Source organism: Aotus nancymaae, unplaced genomic scaffold (assembly GCF_030222135.1).
Source record: "Aotus nancymaae isolate 86718 unplaced genomic scaffold, 86718_ANA_hifiasm-v0.15.2.pri h1tg000040l, whole genome shotgun sequence".
NCBI lineage: Eukaryota > Metazoa > Chordata > Mammalia > Primates > Aotidae > Aotus > Aotus nancymaae.
The window spans coordinates 105,880,797-105,894,014 of NW_026988454.1; the positions used below are offsets into that span (position 1 = coordinate 105,880,797).

The 13,218-nt window shown below is 39.7% G+C and overlaps 1 protein-coding gene across 24 annotated transcripts in view; it reads left to right on the top strand.

The window, feature by feature from the left end:
* The window catches only part of DST (dystonin), a 497,116-nt gene that overhangs the window by 277,153 nt on the left and 206,745 nt on the right, over positions 1–13,218 (top strand). For all 24 annotated transcript variants that reach the window (XM_064360963.1, XM_064360947.1, XM_064360946.1 and 21 more), the window contains one exon: positions 12,476–12,642. In XM_064360963.1, the coding sequence (XP_064217033.1) occupies positions 12,476–12,642 (167 nt within the window). The remainder of the gene's footprint in view (positions 1–12,475; positions 12,643–13,218) is intronic.

Consider the following 13,218-nt stretch of genomic DNA (forward strand, 5'->3'; position numbering starts at 1 on the left):
CGGCAAAAACCGCAAATACTTTTGCATCACCTTAATATCTTCCTTAGGGGATGTGAGAAACTAGCAGTTGAGTATTTTGTAGCAAACATAAGGACATGAGGAAGATTCAGAAAAGTTGGGTTAACTCATCCTTTTATACTTTTTGAGAGTTCCAGTACTGGTTGCTTTGGTTCCCAGACCGCAGAAGCAAAATGTCTGCTTGTTCTCTCATATTTACTATGTCCTTTAGCTGTTTTTTGAGACTGTGGCTCACATTGCCTGGTCATGCTTCATGAGGCACTTGGGCAGACCTGCACAGGGAAACAAAACTTCTGTTGTTTTACATTGCTGACTGGCCATGAGCAGGCATGTGTCTGGTGGTAGCACAGGTGGAACTGTGTGAAATGGGGTCAAGCTTTCTTCCTTGGTTTGAACTTTGCCTGTCCAAATTCCCTCCCCACAGATTCTCACCCACAAGCCTCTGCACCTTCTTTTAGTTCTAATTGTTGGTGTTTCATTCATTGACTGTTGGCTCTATCCAGAGGGAGAAGGGAAAACATGGGGTAAAGTATCAGTCTTGTGTGTAAGAGTAGAGGTAATGTGGGAAAAAGAGAAGCAGATGTAAGAAAGAGTACGAGTTGTTTTTTGGTTGTTGGTAGTGATGTTTTTTAGGCTGAGCTTGTCAATATTTTTATTTCAGTTTTTGAGCTTACTTATGTGAAGTGAAAAGGTAAAATAGGCCAGGTACGGTGCCTCATGTCTGTAATCTCAGCACTTTGGGAGGCCAAGGTAGGAGGATCGCTTGAGCCTAGGAGATACAGGCTGCCGTGAGCCATGATGGTGCCGTTGCACTCCAGTCTGGGTGGCATGATGAGACTCTGTCTCAAAATAAACAAAAAAAAAGATAAAGTAGAAGTGATGACTTCTTGATTGTCAAGGCCCAGAATGAGTTCACTTGGATTTATGACATAAGATGTTCTATGTATGCATGTTGACCTCCCATTACATTCTCTTTGAACTTGTAGGACAAACACTAGGTTTTGGTTGTTTTTACACAGTGCCAAAGTAAGTTTTTAAAAAAATGTTATCAGACATGTCTTTTGTATTTTGGAAATAAGCAAACAAAATACATTTGGTCGAGTGACATTTTTATAGGTGGATTGGTTGGGGGCTACATGTCCACCCTAGGTAATAAAGCCTCTTCTCTCCATGTGGGACCTGGAAACACATGATAAAGCGGAAGTCCTCAAGAGAATCCTGGTCTCCTTAATGAATTAATGCAGACTCTCAAGGTGTCCGACTCAGTCATAAAGTTATTTGTCCAGTGGATATTTAATGAGTATCTATAATGTGCCAAGCACTGCCCTAGTTAGACATTATAATACTAAGGTGAGTAAGACATTATCTTTCAGGATATACTACTCACATGTTAGAGGGGTAGAAGATCTAACAACAGACAATAATGACACACAAGAGTTACTGCTATTATACAAGTATGTTTGGAGTACTTTCAAAAGCACAGAAGGTGGTCAGGCACCTTACACAGACCCCTGAAGCAGAATCAGCTGAGGTTTCCTCAAGGAGACGGATGAGTGGAGGAGTAGCATGGGATGGGAATTGGTGAGGTCTTTCTCTGGGTAGAGTGTCATACATATAAATGGATCGTATCTTGTTGAAGTGCATCCTTATTGAGGGAACTAGAAGTCGTTTAGTGTGACTGGAGCATGAGGAGTGTTTTGGGGTGGCTGTTAGAGGTCAGGGAAGGGAGATGAGGCTGTAGAGGACTGTGTTACCAATTGGATATGGGCACAGAGGTTGAAGAGGCATCAAGGATGACTCCAGCAGTTTCTTTTATTTGGGGGAAACTGGATAAATGGTGGGGCCATTCTCTGAGCTAGGAATGCAGAAGGAAATATAGGAAGGAAAAAGAGAAATTAAGTTCCCAATACATTGAGTTTGAAGAGGTTGTGAGATATAGCACAGTGGTTAAGAGTATCAGCTTTGTAGCCAGAAAGATTCAACTTCAAATTTGACGTCTACCTATTAGTAATTTGGGTGAAGTTGAGCAAGTCGTATCATTATTTTATGTCTCTTTGTCATTTGTAAAATGATATTGTGTACTGTAAATATTATAAGAGGTAATTTTTATGAAGAGCTTAAGCACAGTGTCTGGCTCATGTAAGTGGTCGATACCTGGTTAGTTTTACTGTTGCAGCAGAAGTGTATGGTAGGGAATTGGGTTTAGGGGGAAGGTTTGGGATGAGATACAGGGATGTGGGAGTCAGCCATGTGAAGGTGGCGGTAAAAGCCATTGTGGTAGAGATTATCCAGGGAGAGTAGAAGAAAGAGACCTGAGACCTATGTCCTGGGGAATAACATTAAGGTTGAGTAACAGAGGAGCATCTAATGAAGACTGAGAAGGGTTGGCTAGAGAGGCTGGAGGAAAGTCTGGAAGGGGTGCTGTCATGGAAGCCAAAGAAGAAAGATTGCCAGGGACAGATGCCTCAGCGAGATCAGGATTAGAAAATGGAAGGATGGGAAAACAGCCCTTGAAGCTCATCTCCATGGTGTGTTTCTGTCATTGGACTGTAAGCTCCATGAGGATAGTTGTATAACCAATGCCTAGTCATGGTACAGGTGGATATTTATGAATGGTTGCTGAATGAGTGAGACTGTGAAGGAAGAGGTGATAGATGATCTCTCATAATATCTTTCAACTTGTCAGCATCCCCCTACCCATTACTTCTATTAGGTTAACCATCTAATTTTCTTCTTTATTGGAAAAATAGAAGTATGAACAAGAACTCCCTCAATTTGTCTGGTCATCTTTACTCAGACAAATTGAGGGAGTTTTACTGGAATGTTAAGAAAGAGGCCAAATCAAAACAGGTAGAAGTGTGAAGATAATAAAGACAAAATATAGATTACGTTTTAAAGTAGGTTTCCTAAGAAGAAAATGGGAGGGATGATGATGAGTAACCAGGGAATTGAGTTCACGAAGATTATTTTTACTTATTTTAGGATGGAAGAGACTTGGGTATTTTAAATACTGAGAGACCCACATGAGAGGAGATTATTGATGAAATAAGATTGCTAGGAAGTAGGAAGTGAAAGGATTTAAAGCCGAAGAGGAAAGGAGGTCATGTGGGAGCAAAATCTGTGGGTAGCAGGACAGAAGGGGGCTCTTACTTATGTGGCTGTTTTCTCAATAAAGAAGGGGATGAAGATGTGATTGTTTGCTAAACATGAAAACATAAAAGTAGAGGTGGTAGGGTAGGGAGTTTTAGACAAATAGTGAAGAATTTTTATTTTTGGAGATGGAGTCTTACTGTCACTCAGGCAGGAGTGCAGTGTCATAATCATGGGTCACTGCAACCTTGACCTCCTGGCTCAGGTGGTCCTCCCACCTCAGGGGCCTGAGGAAGCTGGGACCACAGCACGTGGCACCACGCCCACTTTTTTTTTTTTTTTTTTCAAATAGAGACAGAGTCTTCCTATGTTGCCCCGGCTGGTCTTGAACTTCTGGGCTCAAGTGATCCTCTTGCCTTGGCCTGCCACAAGTGTGAGCCACCACACCCAGCCAAATAGTAAAGAATTGAAAGCAGTATTGTGAGTGGTGAAAGAACTGGCCAGTTAGGACACCAGCAAGAATAGGCACGTTTCTTTGAGTACCTAGCTGAGGTTGTAGACCTGGAATATGTGGTGGTAGGAGTCCACATGGTGGTATGCTTTTCTCTGGTAGAAGTTTATGGCTTAGGGTGAAAGCCAAGAAGACAAGCAGCTGGATTGATCAGAATTAACGTTTGGTGGTGGAGTGGCTGCAGGGTAAGGACAAAGATGTGAGGGACTTAATTAGCAAGGAAGTGGTGGAAATAATAAATAATATAGTATAAGACAAACAGAGAAAGATGTCAAGATAGAAGAGGGAGCTGTAGAGGAAGAAAAATAATTTTCCTCAACCCTCATAAATTCTTAGCTGGAATGGACGCCTACAACAAAAGACAGATTAGTAAGAGAAAGACAGTTTATTAACATGTATGTTTCATACATAGAAGGGAGATCCCAGGGAATGAGCAGTTCTCAGAGGTGGCTTTGCATTCCATTTTACATAGCATCTTCAACAAAGCAGTAGATTTTTAGAGAAATGACAAAAGAAAAAAACTTTGAGTCTCTGGGGGCAGCAACTTGTGGAAAGGGAAAGAAATGGCAGACAAAGGCCAGTTAGTAAAGCTTGTTCATATAGATTTTTCTGATCCTGTCTCCAGGCCCGTAACAGTCTAAAGTTATCTTCATTGGTTAACATTTGTTCTCTCTGGTAGAGGAGGTCAGGATACCTTTTGTCTTTGTAAATCTATGTTCTGCTTTTAGACAAATGGAGGGCAGAGAGCTTTCCTGCATCAGCTGCTACTTAATTGCCTTCAGCTTAAAAACATTTTTTTTTTTTTTGAGATGGAGTTTCACTCTTATTATCCAGGCTGGAGTGCAATGGCTCAATCTCGGCTCACCGCAACCTCCGCCTCCTGGGTTCAAGCGATTCTCCTGCCTCAGCTTCCCGAGTAGCTGGGACTACAGGCGCGTGCCACCATGCCCGGCTAATTTTTGTATTTTTAGTAGAGACGGGGTTTCACCATGTTGATCAGGATGGTCTCGATCTCTTGACCTTGTGATCCACCCGCCTCGGCCTCCCAAAGTGCTGGGATTACAGGCGTGAGCCACCGCGCCCAGCCCTAACAACCCTTTATATTTTGATGTGGCATCTTCTGTTCTCCCACAGCCCACCCTGTTCCTTAAGTATATATGAAATATACATAACAATAATCTTTGGTTTGTTTTTCTCTTGTTAATCTATCTTTTGTTACAGGGGTCTGTTCCAATTAAGAATTTATGAGAGTTGAGGAAAACATTATTTTTCTTCCTCTACAGTTCATAGATTGGAAGAAAATTGGGCATGTGAAGGAATGTGAGATGTTGATGAAGCCAGGTAATTGGCTTAGCTAGAATTAGCAAAGGAAAGTGCTGAAAGAATAGGAAACTGCTGTTAGAAGTTAAATACCTGAGGTAGACTAGTTCCAGTTCAAGACAATGAGATCCAGGATGTAGGGCTATGACTGGCTGAAATGAAGAGACACAGCACTGCGGTGGGTGCTACATGGAGATGGCATTTGGGTGTCCAGGCACACAACCAGGAGCCACATCTTTGGGGCACATGAGCATTGTGTTTAAGGAGTGGAAGGAGGAGAGCAGAGAGCAAGAGTGGCCTATAATGTAAAAATGATTGTTTCGTACTTATAGATAATGATTTGAAAACCACTGGTTTTGCATCACTGGAGGAATTAGAATTCACCTGCCCTGCCTGTGGGCCTAGTGGAGTCTGGGACTTGCCTGAATTATAGTTATTGTAGTGGGGGATTCTTGGGGTTCAGTAAAAAGATAAAAGGCGTTCAAGGTATTGAAGACATGAGACTTTGTTTGCCATGGGGTAGATATTTCTGGAAGTTTGGAAATGATAGCAAGCTGGGTCAGGAGAGATGAAGCCCAGATCAAATATGGGCAGGAGAGGCTCAGTGACAGGAAGAACCTGGATTTGGGCAGTAGCCGGCAATGACCAGGATGTGAGGCATGAAGGCTTCAAGTTTCTGAAAGGAACTCTAGTATAAAGTATTTTGTTTGTTTTGGTTCTAGCTGACTGTTGGTGAGAAGCTGTAAGTAGCAATACTAATGCAGGTAATAAAATTGTGGTGGGGCCAGGTGCAGTGGTTCATGCCTGTAATCCCAGCACTTTGGGAGGCCGATGTGGGAGGATCATTTGAAACCAGGAGTTTATGGACAACAAAAAGACACCCCTGTCTTACAAAAAATTTAAAAGAATTACCCAGACATCATGGCACATGCTGGTAGTCCCAGCTGTTTGAGAGGATGAGGTGGGAGGATCAGTTGAGCCCAGGAGTTTGAGAGTTTGAGGCTGCAGTGAGCTGTGATCTTGCCACTGCACTTCAGCCTGGGCACAGAGTGAGACTCACCATAGATAGATAGATAGATAGATAGATAGATAGATAGATAGTGGTGGGAGAAGCTAACAGTTATAGAATTTTCTATGTGGCAGGTGCTGTGATAAGTGCTTGATATGACTGTTTTTATTTAATCTTTAGAACCACCCATGGAGGACATTATTATATCATTTACATTTTTTAAATTAACAAATAAAAATTGTATATATTTATCATGCACCACATCTTATGAAATTCAAATAATTATTATATACATTACTTCAGTACTTACATTTTTATGGTGAAAACACTTAAAATCCACTCTTAGCAATTTTAAAGAATGCAGTATATTGTTATTAACTATAGTCACCATGTTCTATAAGAGAAACTTATTTCTCTTAACTGAAATTGCATCCTTTGATTGATAGCGCCCCAATCACTCCCAACCCAACCACCGCAGCCTCTAGTAACCACCATTCTACTCTCCACTTCTATGAGTTCAACTTTTTTAGATTCCACATATAAGTGAGATCATCCAATATTTGTCTTTATGTGCCTGGTTTATTTTGCTTAACATGCCCTCCGGGTTCATTCATATTGTTGTTAATGATAGATTTCCTGTTTGTTTTTTTTTTTCTTAAAGACTGAACAGTACTCTATTGTATATACATATCACATTTTAAAAATTCATTTTTCAGTTAATGGACACCTAGACTGATTGCTTATCTTGGCCATTGTGAATAATCCTGCATTATATATGGGAGTGCAACTATTTCTTTGATATACAGATTTCCCTTGGATATACACCCAGTAGTGGGATTGCTGGATTATATGGTAGCTCTATTTTTAAGTTTTTGGGCACCTCTATGCTGTTTTCTATAATGGTTATACTAACTTATATTTACACCAACAGTGCAAAAGTTCCTTATTCTCCATATTCTCATCAACACATTTATCGGGTAGGCACAGTGGCTCATACCTGTAATCCCAGCATTTTGGGAGACTGAGGCAGGTGGATCACCTGAGGTCAGGAGTTCAAGACCAGCCTGACCAATATGGCAAAACTTCGTCTCTACTAAAAATACAAAAAATTAGCCAGGCATGGTGGTGGGCACCTGTAGTTTCAGTCACTTGGGAGGCTGAGGCAGGAGAATCACTTGAACCCAGGAGGTGGAGGTTGCAGTGAGCCGAGATTGCCCCACTGCACTCCAGCCTGAGTGACAGAGCAAGACTCTGTCTCAAAAAAAACAAAAAACAAACAAACAAAAAACAAACAAACAAAAAAACCACTTGTTATATTTTCTTCTTTTTGAGACTAGCCATTCTTACAGGTGTGAGGTGATATCTCATTGTGGTTTTATTTTTATTTTTATTTTTTTTTGAGACAGAGTTTCGCTCTTGTTACCCAGGCTGGAGTGCAATGGCGCGATCTCGGCTCACTGCAACCTCCGCCTCCTGGGTTCAGGCAATTCTCCTGCCTCAGCCTCCTGAGTAGCTGGGATTACAGGCACGCACCACCATGCCCAGCTAATTTTTTGTATTTTTAGTAGAGATAGGGTTTCACCATGTTGACCAGGATGGTCTTGATCTCCTGACCTTGTGATCCACCCGCCTCGGCCTCCCAAAGTGCTGGGATTACAGGCGTGAGCCACCGCGCCCAGCTCTCATTGTGGTTTTAATTTGCATTTCTTTGATGCTTAGTGATGTTGAGTATTTTTTCATATACCTGTTATCCATTTGTATGCCTTCTTTTGAGAAATGTCTATTATAATGTCCTTTGTTTATTTTAAATTGAGTTTTTTGTTTTCTTATTATTGAGTTGTTTTAGTTCCTTATGTATTTTGAATATTAATTCATTGTCAGATGAATGGTTTGCACATACTTTCTCCCATTCTGCAGTTTGTCTCTTTGTTGATTGTTTCTTTGGCTGTGCAGAAGCTTTTTGGTTTGCTGTAATCTCGTTTTTCTATCTTTGCTTTTGTTACTTCTGCTTTTGGAGTCATATCCAAAAAATCATTGCCCAGTCCAAAGTCAAGAAACTTTTTCTTATATTTTCTTTAGTAGCTTTACAATATTAGGTCTTACATATAAGTCTTTATTCCAGTTTGAGTTGATTTTTATATATGGTATGAGATAAGGATCTAATATCATTCTTCTTCATGTGGATATCCAGTTTTTCAGACATCATTTATTGAAGAGACTGTTCTTTTCCCATTGTGTGTTATTGGCATCTTTATCAAATATCAATTGACCATAAATGCATGGTTTATTTCTGGGCTTTCTGTTGTTCCATTGGTCTATCTATCTGTTTTCATGTTATACCATGCTGTTTTCATTACTATAGTTGTGTAGTATATTTTGAAGTCAGGTAGTGTGATGCTTCCAGCTTAGTTCATTTTGTTCAAGATTGCTTTAACTATTTGGGGTCTTTTGTGGTTCCATTCAAACTGAAGGATTGTTTGTTTCTTCTATTTCTGTGTAAAGTGTCATGAGAATTTTGGTAAGGATTGCATTGAATCTGTAGATTGCTTTGGCTAGTATGGACATATTTTAACAGTGTTAATTCTTCTAATTCGTGAACATGGGATATCTTTCCATTTATTCATGACTTCTTCAATTTCTTTCATCAATGTTTTCTTTTACCTCCTTGATTAAATTTGTTACTAAGTCTTTTTTTTAAGCTATTGTTAATGGGATTGCTTTCTTGATTTTCTTTTTGGATAGGTTGTTGTTATTATTTAAGTTTTAAAGGTGAAGAAAATGAGACCAGGCACAGTGGCTTACTCCCAAACTCCCAGTTTGGGAGGCTGAGGCAGGTGAGTCACCTGAGGTCAGGAGTTCAAGACCGAGTTGGCCAACATGGTGAAACCCTGTCTCTACTAAAAATACAAAAATTGCTAGATGTGGTGGCACATGCCTGTAGTCCCAACTACTTGGGAGGCTGAGGCAGGAGGATCACTTGAACCTGGGAGGTGGAGGTTGCAGTGAGCCAAGATCATACCACTGCACTCTAGCCTGAGCAACAGAGTGAGACTCTGTCTCCAAAAAAAAAGAGGAAAATGGATTTTAGGAGATTATGTGAGTAGTCTGGGTCATTCATTTCATTAACTGTTAGAATTAAGATTTAAACTAAGGCAGCATGAATTGAAACCCTCTCTGATTATCACTACATTGCCTCGAGGTTTTGAAGGGAGGTACCCTGATTACTTTCTAGAATGACCTTAATGTGGAACCACCATTAACCTGTCATTGGTGGAAGATTCAGGCTGTTTTGCTGAACATACAGATTTCACATCAGGGATTATGAATGACAACTGAAACCTTAAACAATTTTTAGCGTTTAACTTATGTTCCCTTTTAGTTTTGGTTGCATAGTATCATGATAAGTCTGATATACTAGTGGCTAATGGTAACAGTCTTTTAAAAAATACCTTAAATTGCTGTAAGAGGATGATGCTGTTTATTGGAAATAGCAGGAAAAGCTGAAAATGGAGGAGTTAGAATTCACCTACTCTGCTTGTGGACCTAGTGGAGTCTTGGACTTGGCTTAATCTTTGATATATTAATGCTTGGTTCATAATATTTGAATATGCATTATAAAATTATATGAATATACTTTTGAATATGCATTTTAAAAATTACAGCTTTTTAATAGTGTGTGTATGTATAACAGTCTGAAATTTTGTTTGTAACAATCTGGAATTCATCTATTGGAAACTTATTTAACAAGAATACATTATTTTCTCTTGATATTTAGGCCATTTTCAGACCTCTAAACTCCTTTAACTTCCTTCCTCTGGTAAAACTACTGTGTAGCACTTGAACCTACTAAGCTGGTACCTTGTAGTTGAACTTTGCTGACTTTCCTAGTTAATAGGTAATACTTTTGTAACTGACTGGTGTGGAATTGGTAGAAAACAGTCTTCGACATCCCCAGCTATCTACTTTTTTTGTCACTATACATAGAATCTAGGTGTCTCTTGAATTGTAAGCGTTTCCCAAAGCAGTTGATTTTATAATTTTAAAGACTTACAGAGACAAGAGGCTCAGTTTTTTCTTTCCTTTTTTTGTATTTTTAAAGGGCTTTGATCTGTTGCCCAGGCTGGAGTGCAGTGGCGTGATCATGGCTCACTACAGCCTTGACCTGCTAGACTCAAGCGATCTGCCTCAGATTCCCTAGTCGCTGGGACTATGGGCACATGCTATCATGGCAGGCTAATTTTTTTTTTTTTTTTTTTTTTTTTTAGTAGAAATGGGATCTCGTTATGTTGCCCAACTCAGTCTTGAACACCTGGGCTCAAGTGATCCCCTCATCTTGGCCTCCCAATGTTCTGGGATTACAGGCATGAGCCACCATGCCCAGCGTCAACTTTTTCATTCACAGTTTCCTAGATTAGCTTCTCTGAACCCTTGTGATCATAGATATTCATTAGTTGAAGGCAGCAAATTTCAAAAACCTACTCTTTTATTCCTCTTTATTGGAATAGAGTTAAGAAAACAATAAAGTCAAAGTTTTACTTCTCCCTTTTTCAGAAAGAATAACAATAACTACAACCATAACATAGCTCACCTGTATCGAGCATGTACTGACTATGAGCCAGGCATTACACTATGCTAATGTTGTTGAATTCTCACAACAGAGTATAATTATCATCATCATTTTACAAGTAAGGGAAAAGGCTTAAAGCAGTTAAGTAACGTGAGCATGTAAATAGTTGTGATGGGATTTAAACTCTTGGGATGTGCCAGAAAGGTACTGCAGCATAATTTTTGACCAGAATATCACTGGAACTTGGACCAAAGAATATTGGTAAATTTTATGCTGTTTTTTTCACATCAAAAAAAATTTTTTTTTTTTCTCTGTATACTATATGATGTGTTTATGTACAGAGCTCTTTTCCATGCTCTGGAGATTGACACAGATCCCTAGCAAAGATTATTAAAATTGAGACAGTTTGTTCCACTTTTAAATCCTGGCCATTAGTCAAGCAGAGTGTCTCAGACTATGGATGAGAGTGAAGCTCCATGGGGCATGGCAGCCTCTGCTGAACACTGGAGAAGGAGTGTGAGAGCCTCCCCCAATCATTTCCAACAAGTGAAGTTGTCAGGAGCTGCCAGGCCTGGCAAGGGCTTTCACTGCTACAGCCTTCCTGCCCTGGGTCCCTGGGTTGGCCGTGCCTCTGGCTCTGTGGCAGCTGGGAGGAATAAAGGGCTTCCTGTTTGAGCCTGGCACTACCACATGTAAAAGGTTTCCTTTGGAGTTTTTTAGCATGACTCTGCCTGTTGTGACCTCTGATTTTTGTGTCGAGTTTATAGTCCGTTAGTAAAACTTTAGACTGAAAAGAGTCCTAAACATTATCTGCTTCTGCCTCCTCCTCATTTTATAGATAAGGAAGTTGACTCACAAACATGAAATGAATTACTCAAAGCTACTGGACTAGGGATCAGGTCTAGAAGCCTGTCTCATGACTCTATAGTCTAGTGATATTTTCCCTGTTACAGAATGATTTGTTTCTCCTATGTCTTGCTTCCCATCTCTGACTTGCTCATCCTAATCCTGGCGTGCCACCTGTCTTCTTGATCCCTTGACTTTGCATCTTGCACTGATTGAGGGAACAGTTGGTGGTGGTGCTAAGCCCAGCTTTGGAATTACTGTGTGACCCCTAGTAAAGTCACTTTGTGCTTTAATATAATTATCAGCAGATTAAGTAGGACCCTTATCAAAGAGGTGCTCTTGGGAGAATGTAAATCATGGAAACTGGTGACCTGTTTTATCATTATTCAGTGGAAAAGAGTTTTAGAAAATTTCATGAAAACAAAATACAGGAGAAAAAATCAGTTGGTAAAGGTTTCAGGTTGAGCAAGCCAAGCTAGGACTGAGAGAATTAGTGACTTCTGGCCAAGGTATTATGTAACATAGTTAATAGGAGAGAATACTATTTCTTTCTTTGTTCTTTACCTGGTATACCTGTTGGATCAGATACTGCTCTGTAGGTGGTAGTGTAATTTATAGGTTTTACTGCTGATCCATTTGAACTTGGAAAAACATCTCCTTAAGTTGTTTTAGCAAATCTGATTAGGGAAGAAGAATATAGAATTTTTAATGCTATAGAGTTTTGGTTTAGTAAAAATAGAATACATGCTTTTAAATTGAGCACGAGTTAAATCTGACTTTTTCAATTTATTGTTAACCTCTTCAAACTCAGATTTCCTACATGTAAAATGGAGAAAATTTCCTATATGTAAAATGGGGAAAATTTATAAGGGAGAGATATGAGGACTAAATAAAAATAATTACATAGAATAAATGGTTTGATAACTTTCTACATGTAGGGCATTCTTTTAGGTCCTATACTTGTGTTATCTCATTCAAATTCCCTAACAACCTCATAAAGCAGGAATTGTTGTATCCTAATTTTACATTTGGAAAGTGCTTGGCACATAGTAGGTTCTTAGTCCGAGTTAGCTTCCTTCCTTCCTAAAGGTTTAACACTTTCTGTTATATCTAGATATCTGATATCCATGTTACTGGAGAGTCAGAGGATATGTCTGCAAAAGAGAGATTGCTACTCTGGACTCAGCAGGCAACAGAGGGTTATGCTGGAATTCGGTGTGAAAATTTCACTACCTGCTGGAGAGATGGAAAATTATTTAATGCCATCATTCATAAATACAGGTATGGAATTTGTGGATTTTTTTCCTTATGCAACTGTAAGACTCAATTCTTTCATTTCTGAATGTTAAAATAACCTTTTATTTTTATAGAAGCAAAAGCATGGCAAAAAATTAGAAAATACAGAAAAATTAAACTAAAAAATTGGCTGTGTGTGCAAGCCCATGCCTGTAATCCCAGGAATTTGGGAAGTTGAAGCGGGTGGATTGCTTGAGTCTAGGAGTTTGAGAACAGCCTTGGCAAAAGGGTAAAACCCTCTCTGTACAAAAAATTAGCTTGGCATAGTGGCAGGCACCTGTAGTTCCAGCTACTCCGGAGGTCAAGGCTGCAGTGAGCCATGATCATGTGACTGCACTGCAGCCTGGGTGACAGGGTGAGACTCTGGCTTAAGAAAATAAAAAAAAATTTAAAAATCACATTTCCACTACTTAGAGTCCATCATTCTGAATTGTATTGTACACACCCACACACACACACACACACACACACACACACACACACACACACACACGGCTGTAATACCTCTTCAGATTTTGGCAGTAACTTAGCAGATTGCAAACTTTGATGTATAGAATCTGC